The sequence below is a fragment of the Phyllobates terribilis genome, unplaced genomic scaffold, assembly GCF_046119375.1.
Source record: "Phyllobates terribilis strain yellow unplaced genomic scaffold, ASM4611937v1 Scaffold_36__1_contigs__length_13169755, whole genome shotgun sequence".
Lineage (NCBI taxonomy): Eukaryota > Metazoa > Chordata > Amphibia > Anura > Dendrobatidae > Phyllobates > Phyllobates terribilis.
Genome location: NW_027362796.1, coordinates 2,004,075 through 2,029,039, shown reverse-complemented (window position 1 = coordinate 2,029,039; position 24,965 = coordinate 2,004,075). Strand labels below are relative to the sequence as shown.

The window sequence follows — 24,965 nt, the reverse complement described above, 5'->3', positions numbered from 1 at the left end:
TTCCACGCTTGCGTTCCAAGTCTCTTCTGTAGTTACGAGATGCCAGACGGCGTTCATGCGCCCAATACACCGAGCATCACATGTACATATCAGTGCGATTTGATAGGGCACGGGCACTATTTAAAGAGCCAGTTAAGCTATAGTGGTTAACCCCCCCTGGAAGAAGCATGGCGAAACAGCGTCATCGGGGTGCAGCACCAGGATCACTGGGTCACTTTCTCTCTCCTCTGGCTGTAAGTAATTGACATTATGACAACTGGGGATATAGTGGTTGGGTCTCACCACAATATTATTATCTGAATGTCCCTTTGATATAGCTATATTGGGGCAATAAGCCCATGCTGCTGGCACTGGCACTTTATAGGGCATTTGTACTTTATACCCTCTGGCCAGTAAGCATTAAAAGCTGGATTGCTGATATCTATATATTCATTGAGGGAATAAATATCTTAACCCTACCCTCGATCCTACAAGAGCCTTTGGATTGAGTCCCATATACCTAATCCTGGACAGCTGAAAATTTTCCTTCTTAACTTTTTAATCATTGTTTTGTTCTATGGAAAAAAACTTTTTTCTTTTAATATATGACTTAATAAAAACTGTAATTTTTTAAATTTCATTGTGTCTAGACTCCATTACACCCCTTAGTATTGCCTATAGTGGGTGACGTGTGTTTTATGTGGGAATTGTTATTTATTAACTATTTTGTGTGACATAAATCTCTGATTTAAGGGCCTGAAAATTCAAATTTCGCCAAATTTCTGATTTTTTCACAAAGTAATGCAAGTCACATCGAAATTTTACCACTATCATGAAGTACAATATGTCACAAAAAATAATCTCAGAATCAGGGGGATCCATTGAAGCGTTCCAGAGTAATTACCTCATAAAGTGACAGTGGTCAGAATTGTAAAAATTGGCCTGGTCATTAACGAGCAAACCACGTTCGGGGGTAAAGGGGTTAACACATTAAAAACAAAAATTGAACGAAGCAAATAATATATATCAAACCAAAGGAAAGTATCTACGTATCAGACAATTGTCTAGTACCAATAAGATGGTGACATATCCATGCTAGGATATGAATGGCAGACCATTTGGGAATAATCAGAAACCCAAAGCAGAAACACCAATCATGAGGTCAGTCAAAAACCTTTATTTCACCAGCAATTGGTTACATGGTGGCACTGCAGAAGCGGGGGCCCACACTACATAAAATACAGTGATTGTATAATACACAAACAGTTATATATGTACAGTAGGTGATATCCAGAAGTCTACTGATCCTATTCTGAACATTATTGGAGAGTTTGGTGAATGGTCAGGCCTGTCCATTAATTGAGATAAGTCGGTTATTCTACCATGTGATGATATCCCTGATTCCAGCATATTAGAACATACACGAATACAAACGGCTGAGAAATTCTAATACCGGGTATAAATATAACAATAAGATCTCCGGATTACATTGCACTGAATCTATATCTTCTTCTGGAAAAGTATAAAAAGAAAATCGATGTGTGGTGGAGATTACCATTATCAGCGGTAGGAAGAGGGAACTTATTAAAAATGATATTGATGCCCCAACTATTATACATTCTGCATAATGCCCCTATTTGGATCCATAATTCCCATTTTCAGAAAATTCATAGCAAGTTTCGTTCTCTTATATGAAAAATAAATCGGCTAGGATAAAATGTGAATATCTACAAAGTGACAAGGAATCTGGTGTTTTGGCGATTCCTAATGCACTAATATACAGTGGGGAAAAAAAGTATTTAGTCCGCCACCAATTGTGCAAGTTCTCCCACTTAAAAAGATGAGAGAGGCCTGTAATTGACATCATAGGTAGACCTCAACTATGAGACAAAATGAGAAAACAAATCCTGAAAATCACATTGTCTGATTTGGAAAGAATTTTTTTTTCAAATTTTGGTGGAAAATAAGTATTTGGTCAATTACAAACAAGCAAGATTTCTGGCTCTCACATACCTGTAACTTCTTATGTAAGAGGCTCCTCTGTCCTCCACTCATTACCTGTAGTACTGGCACATGTTTGAACTTGCTATCAGTATAAAAGACACCTGTCCGCAACCTCAAACAGTCACATTCCAAACTCCACTATGGTGAAGACCAAAGAGCTGTCGAAGGACACCAGAAACAAAATTGTAGCCCTGCACCAGGCTGGGAAGACAGAATATGCACTAGGCAAGCAGCTTGGTGTGAAAAAAATCAACTGTGCGAGCAATAATTAGAAAATGGAAGACATACAAAACCACTGATAATCTCCCTCAATCTGGGGCTCCACACGAGATCTCACCCCGTGGGGTCAAAATGATCTCAAGAACAGTGAGTAAAAATCCCAGAACAACACAGGGGGACCTAGTGAATGACCTGCAGAGAGCTGGGACCAACGTTACACAGGCTACCATCAGTAACACACTAAGCCGCCAGGGACTCAGATGCTGCAGTGCCAGACGTGTCCCCCTGCTTAAGCCATTACATGTCCGGGCCTGTCTGAAGTTTGCCAAAGAGCATTTGGATGATCCAGAAAAGTATTGGGAGAATGTCATATGGTCAGATGAAACCAAAGTAGAACTGTTTGGTAGAAACACAACTCGTCGTGTTTGGAGGAGAAAGAATGCTGAGTTGCATCCAAAGAACACCATACCTACTGTGAAGCATGGGGGTGGCAACATCATGCTTTGGGGCTGTTTCTCTGCCAAGGGACCAGGACGACTGATCCGTGTACATGAAAGAATGAATGGGCTCATGTATCGTGAGATTTTGAGAGCAAACTTCCTTACATCAGCAAGGGCATTGAAGGTGAAACGTGGCTGGGTCTTTCAGCATGACAATGATCCCAAGCACACTGCCAGGGCAACAAAGGAGTGGCTTCGTAAGAAGCATTTCAAGGTCCTGGAGTGGCCTAGCCAGTCTCCAGATCAAAACCCTTTAGAAAACCTTTGGAGGGAGTTGAAAGTCTGTGTTGCCCAGCGACAGCCCCAAAACATCACTGCTCTAGAGATCTGCATGGGGGAATGGGCCAACATACAAGCAACAGTGTGTGCCAACCTTGTGAAAACTTACAGAAAACGTTTGACCTCTGTCATCGCCAACAAAGGATATATAACAAAGTATTGAGATGAACTTTTGTAATTGACCAAATACTTATTTTCCACCAAAATTTGAAAAAAAATTCTTTCCAAATCAGACAATGTGATTTTCAGGATTTGTTTTCTCATTTTGTCTCTTATAGTTGAGGTCGACCTATGATGTCAATTACAGGCCTCTCTCATCTTTTTAAGTGGGAGAACTTGCACAATTGGTGGCTGACTAAATACTTTCTTGCCCCACTGTATTATATGGCAGCGCAATTGTAACATTTGGGTGGGTGGCATAGCGCTGCAAACCCAAATAGTATTAAGCGGTTAATTACTTCAGGAACATCTTGGAATATTCCTATTCATATAGTGGAATTGAATGACCTCGCACACAAGAAATCAATATACCCTACACTTGCTCTACTCTACGAGGTCTGGGATAGGGGTAAAGATATAATTGAAATAGGAGACAGCAATGAATCTACATCTATATGCTTTAATTATAAATATGAAGAGTTCTATAAATTAGAGGGATTCCGAAGTTGGGTGGATAAAGAAATTTATACAATATAAAACATATATAACATACAGTACAGACCAAAAGTTTGGACACACCTTCTCATTTAAAGATTTTTCTGTATTTTCAGGACTATGGAAATTATACATTCACACTGAAGGCATCAAAACTATGAATTAACACATGTGGAATTATATACTTAACAAAAAAGTGTGAAACAACTGAAAATATGTCTTATATTCTAGGTTCTTCAAAGTAGCCACCTTTTGCTTTGATGACTGCTTTGCACACTCTTGGCATTCTCTTGATGAGCTTCAAGAGGTAGTCACCGGAAATGGTTTTCACTTCACAGGTGTGCCCTGCCAGGTTTAATAAGTGGGATTTCTTGCCTTATAAATGGGGTTGGGACAATAAGTTGTTTTGTGCAGAAGTCTGGTGGATACACAGCTGATAGTCCTACCGAATAGACTGTTAGAATTTGTATTATGGCAAGAAAAAAAGCAGCTAAGTAAAGAAAAACGAGTGGCCATCATTACTTTAAGAAATGAAGGTCAGTCAGTCGGAAAAATTGGGCAAACTTTGAAAGTGTCCCCAAGTGCAGTTGCAAAAACCATCAAGCGCTACAAAGAAACTGGCTCACATGAGGACCGTCCCAGGAAAGGAAGACCAAGACTCACCTCTGCTTCTGAGGATAAGTTTATCTAAATCACCAGCCTCAGAAATCACAGGTTAACAGCAGCTCAGATTAGAGACCAGGTCAATGCCACACAGAGTTCTAGCAGCAGACACATCTCTACAACAACTGTTAAGAGGAGACTTTGTGCAGCAGGCATTCATGGTAAAATAGCTGCTAGGAAACCACTGCTAAGGACAGGCAACAAGCAGAAGAGACTTGTTTGGGCTAAAGAACACAAGGAATGGACATCAGACCAGTGGAAAACTGTGCTTTGGTCTGATGAGTCCAAATTTGAGATCTTTGGTTCCAACCACGGTGTCTTTGTGCGATGCAGAAAAGGTGAACGGATGGAATCTACATGCCTGGTTCCCACCGTGAAGCATGGAGGAGGAGGTGTGATGGTGCTTTGCTGGTGACACTGTTGGGGATTTATTCAAAATTGAAGGCATACTGAACCAGCATGGCTACCACAGCATCTTACAGCGGCATGCTATTCCATCCGTTTTGCGTTTAGTTGGACCATCATTAATTTTTCAACAGGACAATGACCCCAAACACACCTCCAGGCTGTGTAAGGGCTATTTGACCAAGAAGGAGAGTGATGGGGGGCTACGCCAGATGACCTGGTCTCCACAGTCACCAGACCTGAACCAAATCAAGATGGTTTGGGGTGAGCTGGACCGCAGAGTGAAGGCAAAAGGGCCAACAAGTGCTAAGCATCTCTGGGAACTCCTTCAAGATTGTTGGAAGACCATTTCCGGTGACTACCTCTTGAAGCTCATCAAGAGAATGCCAAGAGTGTGCAAAGCTGTCACCAAAGCAAAAGGTGGCTACTTTGAAGAACCTAGAATATAAGACATATGTTCAGTTGTTTCACACTTTTTTGTTAAGTATATAATTCCACGTGTTAATTCATAGTTTTGATGCTTTCAGTGTGAATGTACAATTGTCATAGTTATGAAAAAACAGAAAAATCTTTTAATGAGAAGGTGTGTCCAAACTTTTGGTCTGTACTGTATATACGATATAAAACATTGTCTGAAGGGATACTTAAGTCCTTTGATCAATTAAAGGGGGAGTTTGGGTTGACAAATAAACAATTGTATAAATATCTACAGTTTCGGCATTCATTTAATGCACAATCAAGATGGACTCCCTTTTGGGTAGAAAATAATACTTTTGTTAAGCTGGTATTAGAGAAGGGAAATACTAAGGGTCGTATTTCTGATATTTACTGAATCCTTCTTGATAATTATTTAAAAATATTTCCTTCTCCAGCTAGACAAAAATGGATGGAGATATAGGTCCAATTTCTGAGGATCAATGGAGAGCGGTATTAGAACTGGTTCCCCAATTATCTTTACATGAGGGGCAGAGATTTTCCCAGATCATATTAATACACAGGAAATATAAGACGCCTAGATTCCTATGTAACATAGGATACCGGACTGCTGCTGAACGTCCAAGATGTAAAATGGATGCTGCGGGCCTATTACATCCGCTATGGGAATGCCGGGAGTTAGGTAAATACTGGAAAGGAGTTCTGTCTATTATAAAGAGGGTATATAAAATAGATATTCAACCAGACCCAAAAAATGCCTATTAGGTATATTAGAGGATGATATGGAATTTGACCCAATTTCAATAGGGATTTCACGTATTTTATTTAAAACTAGGAAACATATTGCATCCAAATGGATTAACCCCTCACCTCCAGAAATTAGTGAATGCAAAAATAAGGTAAATAATATTATCAGATTACAAAAAGGGGTATATAAAAAAACAAAACTGAATGAATAAATTAGAGAAAATATGGGGCTTATGGTTGGATACACCTGGAATGCCATCAAGGGGGTTATTGTTGGAGAGACATTGACTTATGGGAGAAGGGGGGTATTGGTGAGGTCTAATGTTTCATTGTAATGTTAAGGAATTCCAATATACATGTGGTATGGGTAATATAGCACACCTATATGTGTATAGGATTATAATGTTTATTACAATATTAAGGTTATATAAAAGATATCAAGAATGTGGAATGTTAATTGTAAGAAATAGTAACTGAAAGTTATCAGACGGTAATGGGCAAGCTGAAAGGATATATAGGAGAGATGCATGTATGTCATCCCTATGGTATGTTATTTTATTATTTCTATGTACTGATTTCTTGTTTTGTAAAAAAAAAAAAACTAATGAAAAAATCTCAATAAAAATTTCTTGCATTAAAAAAAAGAAGAATAGGAAAAAGGCTTCTCCCCTGTGTGAGTTCTCTGGTGCTTAATCAAAGCTGATTTCTGGTTAAAACATTTCCCACATTCTGAACATGAAAAAGGCTTCTCCCCTGTGTGAGTTCTTTGATGTGTAACAAGAGATGATTTGTCTGTAAAATACTTTCTACATTCTGAACATGAAAAAGGCTTCTCCCCTGTGTGGGTTCTCTGGTGTTTAGTAAGATGTGATTTATGGTTAAAACATTTCCCACATTCTGAACATGAAAAAGGCTTCTCCCCTGTGTGAGTTCTCTGATGTGTAACAAGAGATGATTTGTCTGTAAAACACTTTCTACATTCTGAACATGAAAAAGGCTTCTCCCCTGTGTGGGTTCTCTGGTGTTTATTAAGATGTGATTTATGATTAAAACATTTCCCACATTCTGAACATAAAAAAGGCTTCTCCCCTGTGTGGGTTCTCTGGTGCGCAACCAAAACTGATTTTTGGTTAAAACATTTCCCACATTCTGAACAGGAAAAGGGCTTCTCCCCTGTGTGGGTTCTCTTGTGACTATCAAGAATCATTTTACGATTAAAACATTTCCCACATTCTGAACAGGAAAAGGGCTTCTCCCCTGTGTGGGTTCTCTGGTGCTTAATCAAACCTGATTTCCTTGTAAAACATTTCCCACATTTTGAACAGGAAAAGGGCTTCTCCCCTGTGTGGGTTCTCTTGTGACTTTCAAGAATCATTCTATGATTAAAACATTTCCCACATTCTGAACAAGAAAAAGGCCTCTCCCCTGTGTGAGTTCTCTTGTGTCTATCAAGAATCATTTTACGATTAAAACATTTCCCACATTCTGAACAGGAAAAGGGCTTTTCCCCTGTGTGGGTTCTCTGGTGGCTATCAAGATGCGCTTTCCGGTTAAAACATTTCCCACATTCTGAACATGAAAAAGGCTTCTCCCCTATGTGGGTTCTCTGGTGGTTTTTAAGATACGCTTTCTGGTTAAAACATTTCTCACATTCTGAACATGAAAAAGGCTTCTTCCCTGTGTGGGTTCTGTGGTGCTTAACTAAAGCTGATTTCTGGTAAAAACATTTCCCACATTCTGAACAGGAAAAGGGCTTCTCCCCTGTGTGGGTTCTCTGGTGGCTATCAAGATGCGCTTTCTGGTTAAAACATTTCTCACATTCTGAACATGAAAAAGGCTTCTTCCCTATGTGGGTTCTCTGGTGGTTAACCAAAGCTGATTTCTGGTTAAAACATTTCCCACATTCTGAACAGGAAAAGGGCTTTTCCCCTGTGTGAATTCTCTGGTGGTTATCAAGATGCGCTTTCCGTTTAAAACATTTCCCACATTCTGAACATGAAAAAGGCTTCTCTCCTGTGTGGGTTCTCTGGTGATCAACAAAAACTGATTTCTGGTTAAAACATTTTCCACATTTGGAACAAAACAATCTATTGTCCGCTGTGTGTATTTTTTGATGTTTAAGAATAGACTTTTCAAGGGTAAAACTATTTCCATTTTCTGAACGTGAAAAAGATTTCTTTGCTTTAGGAGCAGTTCGTTTATTAATGCTTATTTTATTTTGATTTTCCTTAGTAGTCGGTAATGAATCAGAAGATAGGACCTGTTTCATAGGATCAGATGATTGATGTTTGCTGTGAAGGGATGATGGTATATCTGGAGTAATGGCATTCACTTCAATTGTATCTTGTGGGATCTCAAGATCGTCAGATTTAAAAATCTCCTGTTCATCTGATCTCCTGGTACAGTCATCTACCAAGAAAAAAAACACAATTATTAATTTTGAATAAAATGTCCCTGAAATTTATATTTTTGAAGATTTCTACTTAAAATGTCTAAACAAACACATCCCTGGGCTACATGCTAATCCAGGGAAATGAAGAGATATATGCTCAAGTTTAAAAATCTATTTTATTAGACATAAATCTAAAAAATAGAGGAATATTTAAAATATTTTCAATATTCCTCTATTTTTTCGATTTGTGTCTAATAAAATTGATTTTTAAACTTGAGCATATATATCTTCATTTTCCTGGAATAGCATGTAGCCCAGAGATGTGTTTGTTTAGATTGATTTAGAAGTGGTATGCAATCTTTATTTATTTTTCTATGGGATTCTTGTGATAATTGTACTTAAAATGCCTGTAGGAATGGCAAGTTATTGACAGAATGACAGTTCACAGTCTAATAGAAAACCTCATAGGATGAACCAGTAGAGCGTGGTGTCCAACTGTTTGTTCATTCTGCCTCCAAAATATGGAATAAGAGGCCATCAAAAAATGTTATGTAGGCAAAAATGACACCAATAAAAACTTCTACTCATCTAACAAAAAACAAGTCCCCACTCAAGTCCATCATCTGTCAATGGAAAAACAGAGGTTTCCACATTATTAGTGGCTCAAAGGCTCTTGAGAATCAACATGGCTTCCATAAACCAATCCAGCAATATCCGCTCTCCCAAAGTCAGATCTCCCCCTCGCTTCTGAGCCTTGCAGTGCGCCCAAACCACATTTAGCATCCATGTATTTGGCATTACTATAGTGAGAAGAACCCACTTAATTGATGGTGTGTGTCTCCTGGAGCACAATCTGGACACTATGTGTTGGGTAATAAAATGGCATATTTGTAATTTTCACTCTCCATCATCCACCGTGTGCTAATTTTTGGAAAGTGACTGTGAAGTCATAATAGTCACTTCTCCTATAGATTAATTCACTGAGGGTTATAATTTCCAAAATGGAGTCACTTTATGGGGATTTCTACTGCTCTGGTTTTCTGCCATTTTGTTATATTAGGGCTTCTGCAAAAGGTGTGTACCATCTCCTCTGGGACATCTACTTCTCCTCCTGCTTCGACTTGTGTGACGTCTCCTTCTGTCACCAGGAGAAGCCTTATTCATTCCGCAGGCGGCACTTGTGATGGAAGAGACGTTAGAACCAGAAGCTCTGGGTGGCGCAGGCTCTGCGCTGCCACTAAGATTAGGGAGCCTGGGACCAGTAGTACCATCCAGTCTGGCAGTATGGGTGTGTGTGCTGTCCAGCTGAAGTAATCTGCTCCCTGCTTCAGCCATTTGGAAAGCACCGCACCCTACTAAAGCTCGGAGCATATTGCCGGGAGCTGCCAGATACAGCCTTGTTCTCCTCTGGTTCAGTCCTCTGTGCTCAGCTCCCGGCTTGTGTATTTGTTTCCTGTTGTGACCTCGGCCCGTTTACTGACTACTCTTGTGTCTTCTGATTTAGTATTTTCTCTGTCCTCCTGGTTCTGACCCGGCTATCTGACTATTCTTCTTCCTATCTCACTCCACAGAACAGCAGGTAACACCGTGGCCCAAGCCTAGGGATCTCTGTGTTAGTCCAGATCCATGTAGAGGGGTTAAAGGGTGATGAGCAAAGTAATTTTTGAAATCTATAAATGGGGTAGATAAGGCAAGCCTGTTCGTGGTGGCCATCTTTCGAGCTTCCAGGTGACCATAAACAGTGCCCCCAATACATTGTGTCTGGGAACTATTCCAGCAAAATCTGCATTCCTAATAGCTAAATGTCGCTCCTTCCCTTCTTAACCTGCCATGTGCCCAGACAGTAGTGTACAACCATATATAGGGTATTGTCACATTCAAAAGAAGTTGAAAAATAATTTGTAAGGTCCATTTGTTTCCTATTATCCTTTGTGAAGAATTTCAAAGTTATCACCACATAAAGTGACAAACGTCAGATTTGAAAAATGGCCCTGATTAGGAACAGAAAACTGGGTGCCTGAAGAGGTTAAATCAGAGGATTACTGAAGTCAAAAACTGTGACTATACACAATAAAACATCGACTGAAATGATCAAACTCAACAGTCTTCATCAGTAATAAATGAGTAACTAGTGGTGAAACCTCTCTGGGGTAATTAGAGTATGGGGCTCTGTGGCTCTTGGCAATCTAAACTATCGTAAGGGACAATATTTTCTGTCAGATGAGTGTCAAGAAGAAATATTAGACGTTCAAAGAGAACTTTTTATAATACTGCAGAGCTGAGGGGTCTTAAATTTAGATCTCGAGCATTTGGAAGAGGCAATGGAGACCTTCTTTTTGAAAGACTACCAGGGAGTTACAGCGTCACATAAGTGAGGGAGGCCGATCCAACCACAATGAAACTATCATACAGAATGAACTTGTAAAAAAAGAAAGAATATAAAAACATGTAACATCCCCAACTACTACATATGCATGAAGGGAGAAATCCAACACTAAACTGGAGTCACACTCATTTATGTTGGACCATTGGAGCTACTATGAGTCCTGAGCAGAAGAGTAGAGAAAGTATTATCGCCCCCATTTCAGGAGAGATTGTGCAGTAATCTGAATTTCTTAGGATCGAAAACATAATGGAATTTATGACTTGGAGTGACTCCATGAAACCAGGGCTGGAGCCAACACATCTCCTGCAGGCGGGAATAAATGTATATTACAGCCATCAGCCACGCACAGCTTAGAGATATATCATGGCACAGGTGTAATGTTTTTTATGTAGTTTATCACAATCCTGTTTGAAGTTAATTGGTTTTAAAAGATATTGAAAAATCAGGATAAAGGGAAACTCTGTTGTTATTGTACAGAAATTCACACTTGGCCTCACTGCACATTTAATGTTGTCGATCAAAAAAGTCTGGAAAGACTGGACCTGGTCTTGTAGGGACCATATGAGCACATTCAGCAGCACAGAAGGGAGAGAAGGTAGATTCATCCAATAAGATATCAGGGTTCTAGGAAGCCAACAGCATCATTACCCTCCGCTTTCTCTTACAGGCCAATGAAAATATTTTTCTTCAAGTGATTTTCTCACTTGTCAGCACATTCTACGTACACTGTCATTTGGCTTTGTAGTTTACAGACCTGGGCAGGTAACGGTCAGCGTCTCCTAATCCCAGGGGGTAGGTGATTCCTTCAGGTTGTAAGTTGTATAGAAAAGGTCTTTCACAATTTCCCAAAGTAAATTGAACATTTTCGGACGGAGGAGAATGTTGTGGTCTAGTGGCAAAATGGTGATCGCACGATTGCTATACGGCCAGACTACACCACCGATAAAGCAGCCACAGCCAGTGACTGAGAAGAATCTGTGACTTCTCTGCATTTAGTGATTACTACTCACCTGGGTAGTCATATGTAGGAATCTCCTCCTTACACCACTCATCACCCCTCACATGTCTCTGTAGTATTAATATGGGTCAGATCTTCACCCTGAAACAAATATTGTAAAAGTCACAGACAGATGGAGAAGTCCCATCTATGATCAGCTCTAATCCTGCCATCTCCACCGTTCTCATTACACAAGTATAAAACATATAATACTGGTGGATAAAACAAGACTGAGCACAAGACCTTCACAGCCGTCTACACATCATAGGGGAGATCTCATGACACCTTCTCTCCATCTACCTGATGATCCTGAGGAACATTGGGATCTTCTTGTTTACAGTCCTGTGGAAGAAGAGGATGGGGACATCTCTCTGGTGTTGTCCTCTTACTGGATATATCTGGAGGATACACATACAGGGGCTGAATTCATTCTTTACATACAGATAATTATAGGTTGTGTGTATTTAGTCCTGTCTATTACCTGGTGATGTGAGGGGCTTGGGAACCTCCATCATGAAGTCCCTGTACAGATCTTTGTGTCCTTCTAAATACTCCCACTCCTCCATGGAGAAATAGACGGCGACATCCTGACATCTTATAGGAACCTGACACATACAATGATACCGTCATCCCCCCGATTCCTCCATAGCGTTACTGTATAATGTCCCAGAATTCCCAGCAGTGTCACCTCTCCAGTCAGAAGCTCAATCATCTTGTAGGCAAGTTCTAGGATCTTCTGGTCATTGATGTCCTCATGTATCAGGAGGTAAGGTGGAGGCCCCGTGATTAATCGCTGGTTATGGAGAGAAACATTAATAAATCTCACTACAGACATTTCCAGAGTCCTCACCTCTCCAGTTCTGTCCGTCTGTTATTCCTATAGATAAGATTGATGTAATGTGACGTCATCAGAATCTCTCACCTCTCCAGTAATCCGGAAGAGGATCTCTAGGGTGAGGTGGAATATCCTCTCCGCCATCTTTTCCCTGTCCATATCAGGTAAATCAGGAAAATTTTGTTATATAGAAGATCTGCACTGAGAGGATCCGGTATTGTAGAGACCTGAATGAGAAGATAAGCCGATGGAACATCATAAAAATCCTGTGCAATAATACAACTATTGGAGATAACGAGGGGAAACATATAAGGAGATTTATTATTTGACAGTATTTCGTTTTTTCTTTACATCTAGTAATAAAACCTATATATTTAAGGCCACAGACAACAAGCAGTTTCTTCCTCGGAGTCTGCAGCTGAATACATTTCTCATAGACTCACCGTCAGGGAAATATTGAGAAAATATTAACAATTTCTCCCAAACCCCTCTTCTCTCTCACCTCTTCCTTATCCACCATTTGGACCAAACCAACTGTTTCCATGCAATTTAACACACACAGCAGAAGTCACTTGTAGACAAATGCAGCACAAAAGGTGCTACTGACCCACTTAACATAGGAATGCATCTCCCCTTAGCACAGACCTGGGATAGGTTGACACCTTCCAGCAGGGGCAGAGATTGAAGGAAAACTCATTTAGGCTTCAAAGGGGTTTAACACAAACTTCAGGATGTCCGGAGCTGATACGAAATATGAAATATTGTAAGTTCTATAACTCCGCTAATAATGGGACCCATGTTTTTAGTGGCAGGGTCAGCCAAGGAACAATATGCTTATTTTATCGTAGCTGTGAGTCCCTCCAGGTAGCTGGGGTGCAAAAGTAACAAAATAACAGACAACAACTATGTCATGTGTGGTCTCTAAAGGAAGGTAAATTCATAACGGAAAAAATGGTAAAGCCAGCCCCCTTAATGTCATCCCAGGTGCTGTGTGGGCAGGTCTCCCCTTAGGCATAAAAGAATCCAAGGAGGATGGATGAGTATTCATTGCCAGGGGGGTATAGAGACTATAATAAACGGATCTTGTTCGATAACAGTCAAATCAATAAGTGGGGCGCCCCCCTCCAGCTAAACGGAATTGTCTCTGCGATCTATTACGTAAGTCTTCTTTAATCCTGTTTATATTGTGTAACTGTATATTCTGTACTGTATTGTCCCCTTTGTAAAATCCTTGTATATTTTTCATAACACTGCCTTCCTTTTGGATTAAATATAAAATGTAATAGTCCTGTTTCTTTTGCTCTGTAATCGTTCCCTCCCCCGAAGCCATATACCCTACCAGAACGCAGGCGTCCGACCAGGCCTGTATTATATTTCAAATCTGGACGGTGGTGGCAGCGAACAATAATAATTGGGTTATCGTGAAGCTGACAGTGACCGTACGGGGGCATATACACATATCCCCACAGAGTGACGACAACGGTGAGAGATTATGTAATCTCCCCGGTGTCATCTCTTTGTGAGTTCATGACACCTTCCATAACGCTAATTCTCGTCCCATTTTCCGACAATGGAATTGGAATTAGCAATACTGCAGGAGATATTCATTACAAGTGACATGAGAAATAACTATGTCATGATGAGGCAACATCTTCTACTACGGATCTAAAACCATATTTGGCCAGAGTCCGTCACTGACTACTGCACCACTGGCCATCTATATGAATGTTTCCCGTCTTCCCCGGACTGTAATCTTCTATCAAGTTAGATCTCATGTCTGATTCACACACAGAAGTTTGAGGCTTTTATAAAAGCTGTTTTGTTTGCACACACACCGCAGACAGAAATGATTTGATACTGAAGTCTACATGTATAGTGTATTATGGGGTTTACTTCTGGCCTTAGGCTTTCCTATATTACAAGAAAAAAAAAAAAGAAAAAAGCAGATATTAAAAAGTTTCAAAAGAAAACTGTCACCAACAATTCTTGTAGAAAAAAAAACATGCAAAAAGCAGAAGACACATTGTCATTTTTTAACATGTTAAACATTTGTGTTTGTTCTTATATGAATTCTTTTGAGCACCAGAACATAGATGTACACCGCAGGGATGGCATGGGTGCGGCTGCAATAAAATCCCTGGCAGTTTAACCACTTGCTCCTGCAAAAAGCAAACATGGCATCTAAGAAGGTTTGACAGAGTTCGGCTGAATGACCTTCCTCCCCCAAGTACTCAATAGTATGGGGCTGACTAGTTACTATGATACTTAAATGCCTAATAATGGTGTTTGGGCCTGCAATGTACGAAAGTCTATTAGGCCGGGCCAGAGGCAGCATTCAATAAGTTACCTTTTAACGCCCCCAGACACATTAGACTAAAGCTGCATGAAAGCACTGATTTCGGGGGGTTTGGTTGACTATATAATGTATTTGGGGGCCTCCCAACAGATAATGTCAGGGCAGAGAAGGATCTGTGATCCTGAATTTCAGAGGCTAAAATGTTTGTTCTTCCTGTAGATAATCCTCCGCTAGAGGAGTCTGGAGGCGACTCTCTCATACAGACCACAGAAAAGCTGGAATATTTGTGTGTATGGGGGAGTCGGGAGAGATAACCGTCTGCCAAATGACCGATCAGTCAACACTTATCTCATGTGTATGGGGACGTTACTATTGCACAGGTAGTGATAATACACCGCACTACAGTAGTACAGTGCATCATCTGAGCAATCAGAGGCTTCTGTGTTGTATGATCGCACTAAGGAGAGCTGTTTAAAAAAAGTTTATAAAAAAGGTTTAAAAAAAGTTTTAAAGTGAAAATATCACAGTTTTAGCAAAAATAAATATTCATCACTATAGGGAAAACATGCATATAATGGTAAAATGGAGAGGGAGGTCAGCTCACTGTTTATTCAATGCACTTTGTCTGAAGATCACCGCATGGAGCCGCCCTGGTCAGGGACATTTCAAGGTTCAAGTAGAGCAAGGAGGAGAGATGGATTCTCCAGCATTGTCTATATTGTTAAAACCTCACATTAAGGCTGTGTGCCCACGATGCGTTTTTCAAGCGTTTATGCTGCGGAATTTCCGCAGCGTAAACGCTTGGGAAACACTTGGTAAACCTTCCCCCATGGTCTCCAATGCAAATCCGCACTTTCAATGCCCATGCTGCGTATTTTTCCGCAGCGTTTATGCTGCGCTCAAAAATACGCAGCATGTCCATTAATTTTGCGGACACGCAGCGTAATCGCCGCCATTGACTTGCATTAGAACGCGCCAATACCGCAAGACTGCATCTGTACTTGCGTAATTGACGCGTTCTAATGTGCGGATGGTACCCAGGCCTGGAGGATAGAAGACTCTCCTCCAGACTCATGTACCATAGAATCTGTAAATAAAAGAATTTAATACAAAAAATAAAGATTATACTCACCTTCCGATGTCATCCCGGTGTTTTGTCCACGCCGTCCGGTCTCTTGCAATGCTTGCGCTGTTGTGAAGGACCTGCCATGACGTCACTGAGTCATGTGACCCATCACATGACTCAATGATGTCACCGCAGGTCCTTCACAACAGCGCGAGCATTGCAAGAGACCGGACGCAGCAGAGATGACACCAGGAAGACATCGGAAGGTGAGTATAATCTTTTTTTTTTATTTTTTACCATTCTTATTCTTTTTTTTAACTATTACTTGGTCACAATATATAAATCCATGCCGGTTGCAGGGATTTATATAGTGTGACCAACTTGTCAAGCACTTTCCAAGAGATGCTCAAAATTGCTTGGAAAACTGCTTGAAAAAACGCATGCGAAAACGCTGAAAAAATGCTTCTCTCTGGCAGAAAAAAAGCATGTAAATCTGCATGCGTTTTTTTCTTCCATAGAGAGGCAAAAACGCTCTGGATCAAATCTGCTACGTGGGCACATAGCCTTATTGTGAGTTCATAAAACTGTTGTGATGGCATACCACCAAGTGCCCGCATATGAAACCAATGCTTATTCATTATTTACAACATGTGAGTCTCCGTGATACTTTTATATCCTTCCCTTTGGAATGCCTGCGTGTCCATTGATTACTGAGTACTTCTCAGACAATTTAACCCTGTATTGTATGGAAGTAAAAGAGAATACACAAATACAACTCATGCATGAGACATTCAATAAAATCACTGGAAATCAAAAACAAATACAATTAATTGTACTGTAATATTAATCCTGTCTGATGTCCATTCCCTGTGGGGCTCTAGTGTGTAAATTAAATATCCAATATGACTTTCTATTTAAGATTTTTCTTTTCATATCTCCACCTCTTAATGGTTTATAAACCTTTTCTATTCCTAATATCTGAAGGGTCTGATATCCCCTTTATGTTTTTGTGAAAAGCGTCTTGAAACCACAGACAGGTTTAATGCTGTGGGATTGATTGCGTCAGATAAATGTCTTCTAATACATTTTTTTAGCGGATCTGACGTCCATCCCACATATTGTAGTTAACTCTCTATACACTCTATTTAGTAGATGACCCCTATAGTGTTACAACTGATGAAATTGTGTATTGCAAATTGTAGTCCTGTTAGGTTTTCTTCAAATGTGTTGGTTTTATTAACCACTTCGCACCAGAGCCTGTTTTTGCCTTCGTGACTGGGCCAATTTTTTCAATTCTGACCACTGTCAATTTATGAAGTAATTACTCTGGAATGCTTCAACGGATCCCCCTGATTCTGAGATTGTTTTTTCGTGACATATTGTACTTCAGCATAGTGGTAAAATTTCTTCGATATCACTTGCGTTTATTTGTGAAAAAATCGGAAATTTGGTGAAAATTTTGAAAATTTAGCAATTTTCAAACTTTGAAATTTCATGCCCTTAAATCAGAGAGATATGTCACACAAAATAGTTAATAAATAACATTTCCCACATGTTTACTTTACATCAGCACAATTTTGGAACCAAAATTTTTTTTGTTAGGGAGCTATAAGGGTTAAAAGTTGACCAGCGAATTCTCATTTTTCCAACAAAATTTACAAAAACATTTTTTTAGGGACCACATCATATTTGAAGTCACTTTGAGGGGTCTTTATGACAGAAAATACCCAAAAGTGACATCATTCTAAAAACTGCACCCCTCAAGGTGCTCAAAACCACATTCAAGAACTTTATTAAACCCTTCAGGTGCTTCACAGGAATTTTTGGAATGTGGAAGAAAAAAATTAACATTTAACTTTTTTCACAAAAATGTTACTTTAGACCCAATTTTTTTTATTTTCACAGGGGTAACAGGAAAAAATGGACCCCAAAATTTGTTGTGCAATTTCTCTTGAGCGCGATGATACCCCATATGTGAGGGAAAACCACTGTTTGGGCGCACGGCAGGGTTCGGAAGGGAAGGAGCGCCATTTGAATGTAAAATTTGTTTGAATAATTAGAGGACGCCATGTTGCATTTGGGGAGCCCCTGATGTTCCTAAACAGTGGAAACCCCCCACAAGTGACACCATTTTGGAAACTAGACCCCTTAGGGAACTTATCTAGATGTGTGGTGAGCACCTTGAACCCCAAGGTGCTTCACAGAAGTTTATAATATTGAGCTGTAAAAATAAAATTTTCACATTTTTCCCACAAAAACGTTTTTCATCCGTTAATTTTGCATTATCATAAGGGTAATAGTATAAATTGCACCATGAAGTTTGTTGTGCAATTTCTCCTGAACACGCTGATACCCCATATGTGGAGGCAAACCACTGTTTGGGCGCACGGCAGGGTTCGAAAGGGAAGGAGCGCCATTTGACTTTTTGAATGTAAAATTTGTTTGAATAATTAGCGGACGCCATGTTGCATTTGGGGGGCCCCTAATGTGCCTAAACAGTGGAAACCCCCCACAAGTGACATCATTTTGGAAACTAGACCCCTTAGGGAACTTATCTAGATGTGTGGTGAGCACCTTGCACCCCCAGGTGCTTCACAGAAGTTTATAATATTGAGCCATAAAAATAAAATTTTCACATTTTTCCCACAAAAAATGTTTTTCATTCCCTAATTTTGTATTATCATAAGGGTAACAGGATAAATTGCACAATGAAATTTGTTGTGCAATTTCTCCTGAGTACGCAGATACCCCATATGTGGGGGAAAACCACTGCTTTGGTGTACGGCAGGGTTCGGAAGAGAAAGGAGCGCTATGTTGGCTGGGATAGGTTGCAGACACCATGTCACATTTGAAGAGTCGCTGACATGCCGAAACAGCAGAAACCCCCACAAGTGACCCCATTTTGTAAACTACACCTCTCAAGGAATTCATCTAGGGAAGTAGTGAGTATTTTTTAATTTTTAAATTTATACCATTGGGCAGTGAAAAAAGCATAATTATATTTTTACCACAAAAAAATGTTTTACCCTCAGATTTTACATTTTCACACAGGGCAATGGGTAAAAATGGTGCCGAAATGAGTCACACAATTTCTTCTAAAAGTGGCAATACCCCATATGTGGCTGTATCGTACCGCTCAACCATACGGCGAAATCTGGGGGGGACGGAGTGCTATTTGACATTTGGAGAACAAATTATTGTAGAATAGGCATTTGGATTTGGGAGCACAAAATTTTCTGAATTTCTTTTGGGGGGGCAAGGGCCATTTCGCTTTTCCAGAGCCTTTCTGCTACCAGTAACTTGGAAGTCCCTTATATTTTTAACAGATGACGGACCTGAGTGGGGACTAGCTTTTTTTGAGGACTGAGTTGAAGCTTTTATTGGGAACATTTTACGTAACATCCGGCGCTCTAGGCTGAGCACTTACATCGGGGTTTCCATCTAAATTTCAAAGTGATGTAATTCAGATGAAACCCCTGCAGGATCCATTCACTGTAATGAGGCAGCAGAGTTGCTCTGGACTCCGTCTGGCCTCTGTTTAGCGGTGTCCTTTTTTTCAGAAGTGCACAAAACTGTGGCCAACCGCACTTTTATGCACGCCTAAAACAAATGACACCGTGGGATCACAGGCCATACGGCATTCACAGTGGCCTATATCTGCCTCATTACAGGGAATCTTCCATCATGGGTTCCGTCTGAATCACGTATTTCAGAGATTTACACGGAAACTCTGGCGTAAGTGCTCAGCGCAGAGCGCAGGATAAATGTGAGCAGAGCCTTAGTGCGATCTTTGGGAGACATAATAAACAAATCAGTAGCAGGTGAAGAATTGGTTTTATTTATTTTTTTACGCCGTTCCTCGTGTGATATAACTGATTACGGTAGATTACTTTATTCTTCGGGTCGGTGCGATTACAGAGATACCAGATTTATATCGGGTTTTTATGACTGACAGCTGTCACACACTAAGAGACGCTTTTTTTTTTGCAAAATCTAGTTTTTGCATCACCATATTTTGAGAGCTATAATTTTTCCATATTTCGGCCGACAGAGTCATGTGACGGCTTGTTTTTTGCGGGACGAGTTGACATTTTTATTGGTACCATTTTTGGGTACGTGACGTTTTTTGATCACTTTCTATTCCGTTTTTTGGGAGGTAAAATTAACAAAAACCAACAATTCAGGAATTGTTTTTTGAGGGTTTTTTTGTATGCCGTTCTGCATGTGGTGAAAGTGATCAGGCAGCGTTATTCTTCGGGTCGGTACGTTTACAGCGATATTACATTTACTGTATATTTTTTTTATGTTTTGGCGCTTTTACACAATAAAACAATTTTATAGAAAAAATTTTTTTTTGCATTGCTTTATTCTGAGCGCTATAACTTTTTTATTTTTCGGCTGATAAGCCGCCATACCGCTCTTTTTTTTGCGGAACAAGATGACGTTTTCAACGGTACCATTTTTATTTCCATTTTGCTTTTTGATCGCATTTTTTTCCACTTTTTGTTTGGCGATATGAGGAAAAAGCATAGTTTTTTCCTCCATTTTTTATTTATTTTTATTACGGTGTGCACAGAAGGAGTTAATTAGTGTGACAGTTTTATAGCTCGGGTTGTTTCGGACGCGGCGATACCAAATATGTATACTTTTTTTATTTTTGCATAAATATACGGATTTATCGGTTTAATATTTTATTTATTTTAATTTATTTTGTATTTTTTTTTTAACAGTTTCAAAACATTTTTTTAAAACTTTTTTTTACAGTTTTACTTAGTCCCTGTATGGGACATTAATTTTTATTTTTCTGATCGCTGATCTCATGTAATGTAATAGACATATATTACATTACATGAGATCTTCACACAGTCAGTGTGTCCTGCCAGGCTTCAGCTGCAGGCTGACACTGGCAGGACACCATATATGGTAGAGCTGGAGGCTGTCATGTGACCTCCAGCTGCCATAGCAACCCAAGGTCCTGAAAGGTATCAGGGGTCTTCGGAGAGGTAAGTATACCACCCCCTCTCCTCCTGCTGTCTTCTATATGCCGCGATCACGATAGATCGCGGCATATAGAAGGCAGCAAAGGGTTAACATCACTGGGACCTGATCCAATCAGGTCCCGATGATGTTCCCTGTCAGAGCTAACGCTCTGCACCGCTCTCGCAGCGCTTGCAGGACCCTGGGGGTCCTGAGCGCTGCGAGACCACCCACCGTTTTTAAACGTCCGCGCTGCACAGAGCCCAGGCAGCGCGGACGTTTATGTACAGTGGGCTGTCGGGAAGCGGTTAACATAGTTGCATGCTTTACAGGGTGTATGTCCACATTATATTATATATATATATATATATATATATTCTTTATTTTTATATAGCGCCAACATATTCCGCAGAGCTTTACATACATTATCATCGCTGTCCCCATTGGGGCTCACAATCTAAATAAAAAAAAAAACCTAACCAAGGATAACCAAGTCACATAGCGTTTGATATTTGTTTCTTGAAAATAACTAGTTGAAAGTTTTCCGCCAAGTGTAGAAGCCTTTTTGGATACAAAAATCAAACAAAATATGCAAAAGAATTTACAAAGTCTGGAGGATGGATCTCAGACATCAAAAAAACTAAGTTTGAAAGAGATATCAAAGACTACGAGTCAAATTCAATTTACACATGGAAGTGAAACAAACCAAGAGCTACTGTTTTGAAATACAAGTCACACAATAAATTCAAAGGAAATAGAGGAGAGCGGAGGTCATCTTCACAAATCCTAATGTGTCCATGGGTTCCTCTAATTATAATTCTCTGAGGACTTATCTGATGGATTAATTAAAGACAGATGGAACAAAAATAAATTCTCAAGTATTCCCCAAAATCCAGCACAAAACAACGGAGACAGGCGGGCAGAAAGCACAAACGTGCCGGGACATGTGCGTTCCACGCCGGAGTGCATCACAGTCTCCTATCTGCGATTGTGCATGTCCAGAAGCATGTGTTCCACACCGGAGCGCATAATGGTTTTGGATTGCATTACACCAACATAAGATTTTTCTATCTCTGAGATCAGCGTCATGGGAGACTAAAAACAAGTATTGCACATCCTCCCATCATGCAATAGGCAAGTAGATCTACTTTATCACTTCATAAGATATGGGATGATGGCCCACAGTATATTCCTAAATGGTCAAATTTGACCTCTATTGCACAATTAGAGATACACAAGGATCACCACACTTGTTAATTAATAAATAGTATATGTGGAATAATTGCTAAGTAATAATTCTGATATAGAAGCTCAGATATCTCGATGAAGTACAATAATATGTGAATCCCATTCACAGGGAACTGAGTAGCAATGGGTAGAGTATACAATCTAAAAATATAATCCAGGATGGGTCTGTATTCACACAAAACAGGCATAAGAAATTTGCTCATTGAGTCCCTTAGGGGCCAGTGAATCCAGTCTAACAACCCACTTACTTTCTTTTTTGAGGATACATCTATTGTGATCACCACCTCTCACATTGGGTTTAACCATCTCAATGATACAAAAGGAGATGTCTCCAGTTTGATCTCAATGTACACTGTTCATATGTCTCGCTAATGGGGTGTCCCAACCATGGCGTATACTGCCCAAATGCCCCCCCACAATCCTCCCAGACTCCCTCTTGATCTTGCCTACATAATCTAGGGGCAGGTGTGATCATATATACTAGTCCTGAGGATTTACAGTTGGAATAATCCCACTAGAAAAAGATTTTAGGCATGGAGGAACTCAAGAAAGATTTACATGGTCTCATCCAATTAAATGGACAATGTTCTGCAAATCTAAAGAAATCGTAGATTCCTCTATCTAGCCAAGTCCCCTTGGGTGCAGGTTTTTTATAGAAATTGTCAGGGTTCCACAGTGACGACACCGGGGAGATCACACAATATCTCACCGTTGCCGTTACTCTGTCTGGATTTCGTCAGGGAGTGGCGAGCACACGATCCCGACTACCCACTACGTAGGTATCGGCAAGCGACCAGTGAGCGTATGGCATCACACCTCCAGATTCCAACGCATGGAATGTGTGTCTACGCCCCCGTACGGTCACTGTCAGCTTCACGATAGCCCAATTAACCCTGGGATTTTCCGTTTTTGCATTTTCGCTTTTAGCTTCCCTTGTTCCCAGAGCCATAGCGTTTTTATTTTTAATATGGTCATGTGAGGGCTTATTTTTTGCGGGATGAGTTGTACTTTTGAACGACATTACTGGTTTTACCATATCGTGTACGGGAAAACAGGAAAAAAATCCAAATGCAATGAAATTGCAAAAAAAGTGCAATACCACAGATGTTTTTTTTTTTTTTTACCACGTTCACTGAATGCTAAAACTGACCTGCCCTTCTTATTCTCCAGGTCATTACAAGTTCGTAGACACCAAACATGTATAGGTTCTTTTTTTTTTAAGTGGTGAAAAAAAATCCAAAGTTTGCTAAAAAAAAAAAAAAGGCACCATTTTCCAAGACTTGTAGTGTCTCCATTTTTCGGGATCTGGTGCCGGGTGAGGGTTTATTTTTTGCGCACCGAGCTGACGTTTTTATTAGTACCATTTTGGAGTAGCTCTGATGTTTTCATCGCCCGTTATTGCATTTTATTGCAATGTTGCGGCGACCAAAAAAAGTAATTCTGGCGTTTAGAATTTTTTTCTCGTTACGCCGTTTACCGTTCGGATCAATTCTTTTGTTATATTGATAGATCGGGCGATTCTGAACACGGCAATACCAAATATGTGTATGTGGGTTGTTTTTTTTATTATTTTATTTTGATTGGGGCGAAAGGGAGGTGATTTAAACTTTTATGTTTTTTTAATATTTTTAAAAACTTTTTTTTTACACTTTTTGCTTGCGTCTATAGTCTCCATAGGAGACTAGAAGCAGCAACTGTCCGATCGCCTTTGCTACATAGAGGTGATGAGCAGATCACCTCTATGTAGCAGAAATGCTCCTGTGCTATGAGCGCCGACCACTAGGTGGCTCTCATAGTGATAATTACATGACAACCACTGGGGTCACCGATGGGCTTTAAGAATCAGCTGACATGTGCTCGGTTGAATGCAGGCTCACAGCCGGAGCCCTAACTGGACCGGGGGTGATGGCCTGGGGCGTTCTAATACGCCTCAGGCTTTCAAGGGGTTAATATAAATTGTTGCCACCGCCGTCCAGATTTGAAATATAATACAGGCCTGGGCGGACGCCTGCGTTCTGATAGCGTATGGCTTCGGGGGAGGGAACAATTACAGCAAAAAAGAAAAAGAATTATTACATTTTATATTTAATCCAAAAGGGAGGCAGTATTATGAAAAATATACAAGATTTTACAAAAGTGGACAATACAATACATAAGTAGTTACACAAAATAAACAGGATTAAAGAAGACTTACTATAATGATCGCTGAGACAATTCAATATAGGTGAAGGGGAGACACTAAGCTTGATTTGACTGTTATCGAGCAAGATCCGTTGCTATAATAAATATATACTCCCGCAATGAATGCTACTCCAACCTCAGCAGATTCTTTTATGCTGAAGTGAAAGACCGGCCCACACACCCCCTGGGATGACATTACGGGGGCTGGTCTCCAGCCTTCATATCTTTATTAGATATCTGTTTTTTGAGATAACTTATTGTGGGTTGATCGTAGAGGCCCGAAAGTGATACATTTTTTTCCGTTATGATTTTACCATTCTCAAGAGACCTCACACGGTATAGCTGCGATCTGTTAATTTGGGACTTTTGCGCCACAGCCCCCCAGAGGGACCTACAGAGACAGGAAAATATCCATATCATTCCCAAGCTGACCCTGTCACTAAAAATATGGGTCCCTTCATTTTGAGAATTATGAAACTTTAGTTATTTCGAAGATTCTGCAGTCTTTGTTAAACCCCTTTTGAGCCTAAACGAGTCATTTCCTCTTTCCTTCCATCTCTGCCCCTATGCTGGAAGGTGTCAATCTATCCCAGGTCTGTGCTAAGAGGAGATGCATTTGTATGTTAAGTAGAATAGGCTACTGAACTTCTTGTACTGTTTTTTGCATACCAACAGCTGGAGTTTCAGCTCTCCTCTGGTGAC

At 40.1% G+C, this 24,965-nt stretch overlaps 2 protein-coding genes across 4 annotated transcripts in view; both read right to left on the bottom strand.

The window, feature by feature from the left end:
• The window catches only part of LOC141182781 (gastrula zinc finger protein XlCGF66.1-like), a 177,550-nt gene that overhangs the window by 148,738 nt on the left and 3,847 nt on the right, over positions 1–24,965 (bottom strand). For 2 of the 3 annotated variants that reach the window (XM_073660889.1, XM_073660888.1), the window contains exons 2-7: positions 12,583–12,722; positions 12,349–12,453; positions 12,142–12,265; positions 11,961–12,058; positions 11,674–11,762; positions 8,174–8,294 (exon numbers count right to left, since the gene is read on the bottom strand). In XM_073660889.1, coding sequence (XP_073516990.1) covers positions 11,715–11,762; positions 11,961–12,058; positions 12,142–12,265; positions 12,349–12,453; positions 12,583–12,654 — 447 coding nt within the window. In that variant the 5' untranslated portion in view covers positions 12,655–12,722 and the 3' untranslated portion in view covers positions 8,174–8,294; positions 11,674–11,714. Of the gene's footprint in view, positions 1–8,173; positions 8,295–11,673; positions 11,763–11,960; positions 12,059–12,141; positions 12,266–12,348; positions 12,454–12,582; positions 12,723–24,965 lie in introns of those variants that run through there. The other variant, XM_073660890.1, reaches the window with a different exon arrangement.
• LOC141182889 (uncharacterized) lies at positions 6,432–9,441 on the bottom strand. The gene is made up of 2 exons (XM_073661006.1): positions 9,381–9,441; positions 6,432–8,294 (listed from the first exon to the last, which is right to left on the bottom strand). Exons 1-2 carry the CDS (start codon positions 9,439–9,441, stop codon positions 6,520–6,522), a joined length of 1,836 nt encoding a protein of 611 aa, XP_073517107.1. The 3' UTR covers positions 6,432–6,519.

What these genes read in the sequence shown, in the direction of transcription:
- LOC141182889 (XM_073661006.1), bottom strand. Translation starts at nt 9,441, where the DNA reads ATGAATAAGGCTTCTCCTGGTGACAGAAGGAGACGTCACACAAGTCGA. An exon ending in AAGTCGAAGCAGGAGGAGAA is followed by an intron (nt 8,295 to 9,380) that starts GTAGATGTCCCA and finishes TTTTCTTGGTAG; the next exon opens with ATGACTGTACCAGGAGATCA.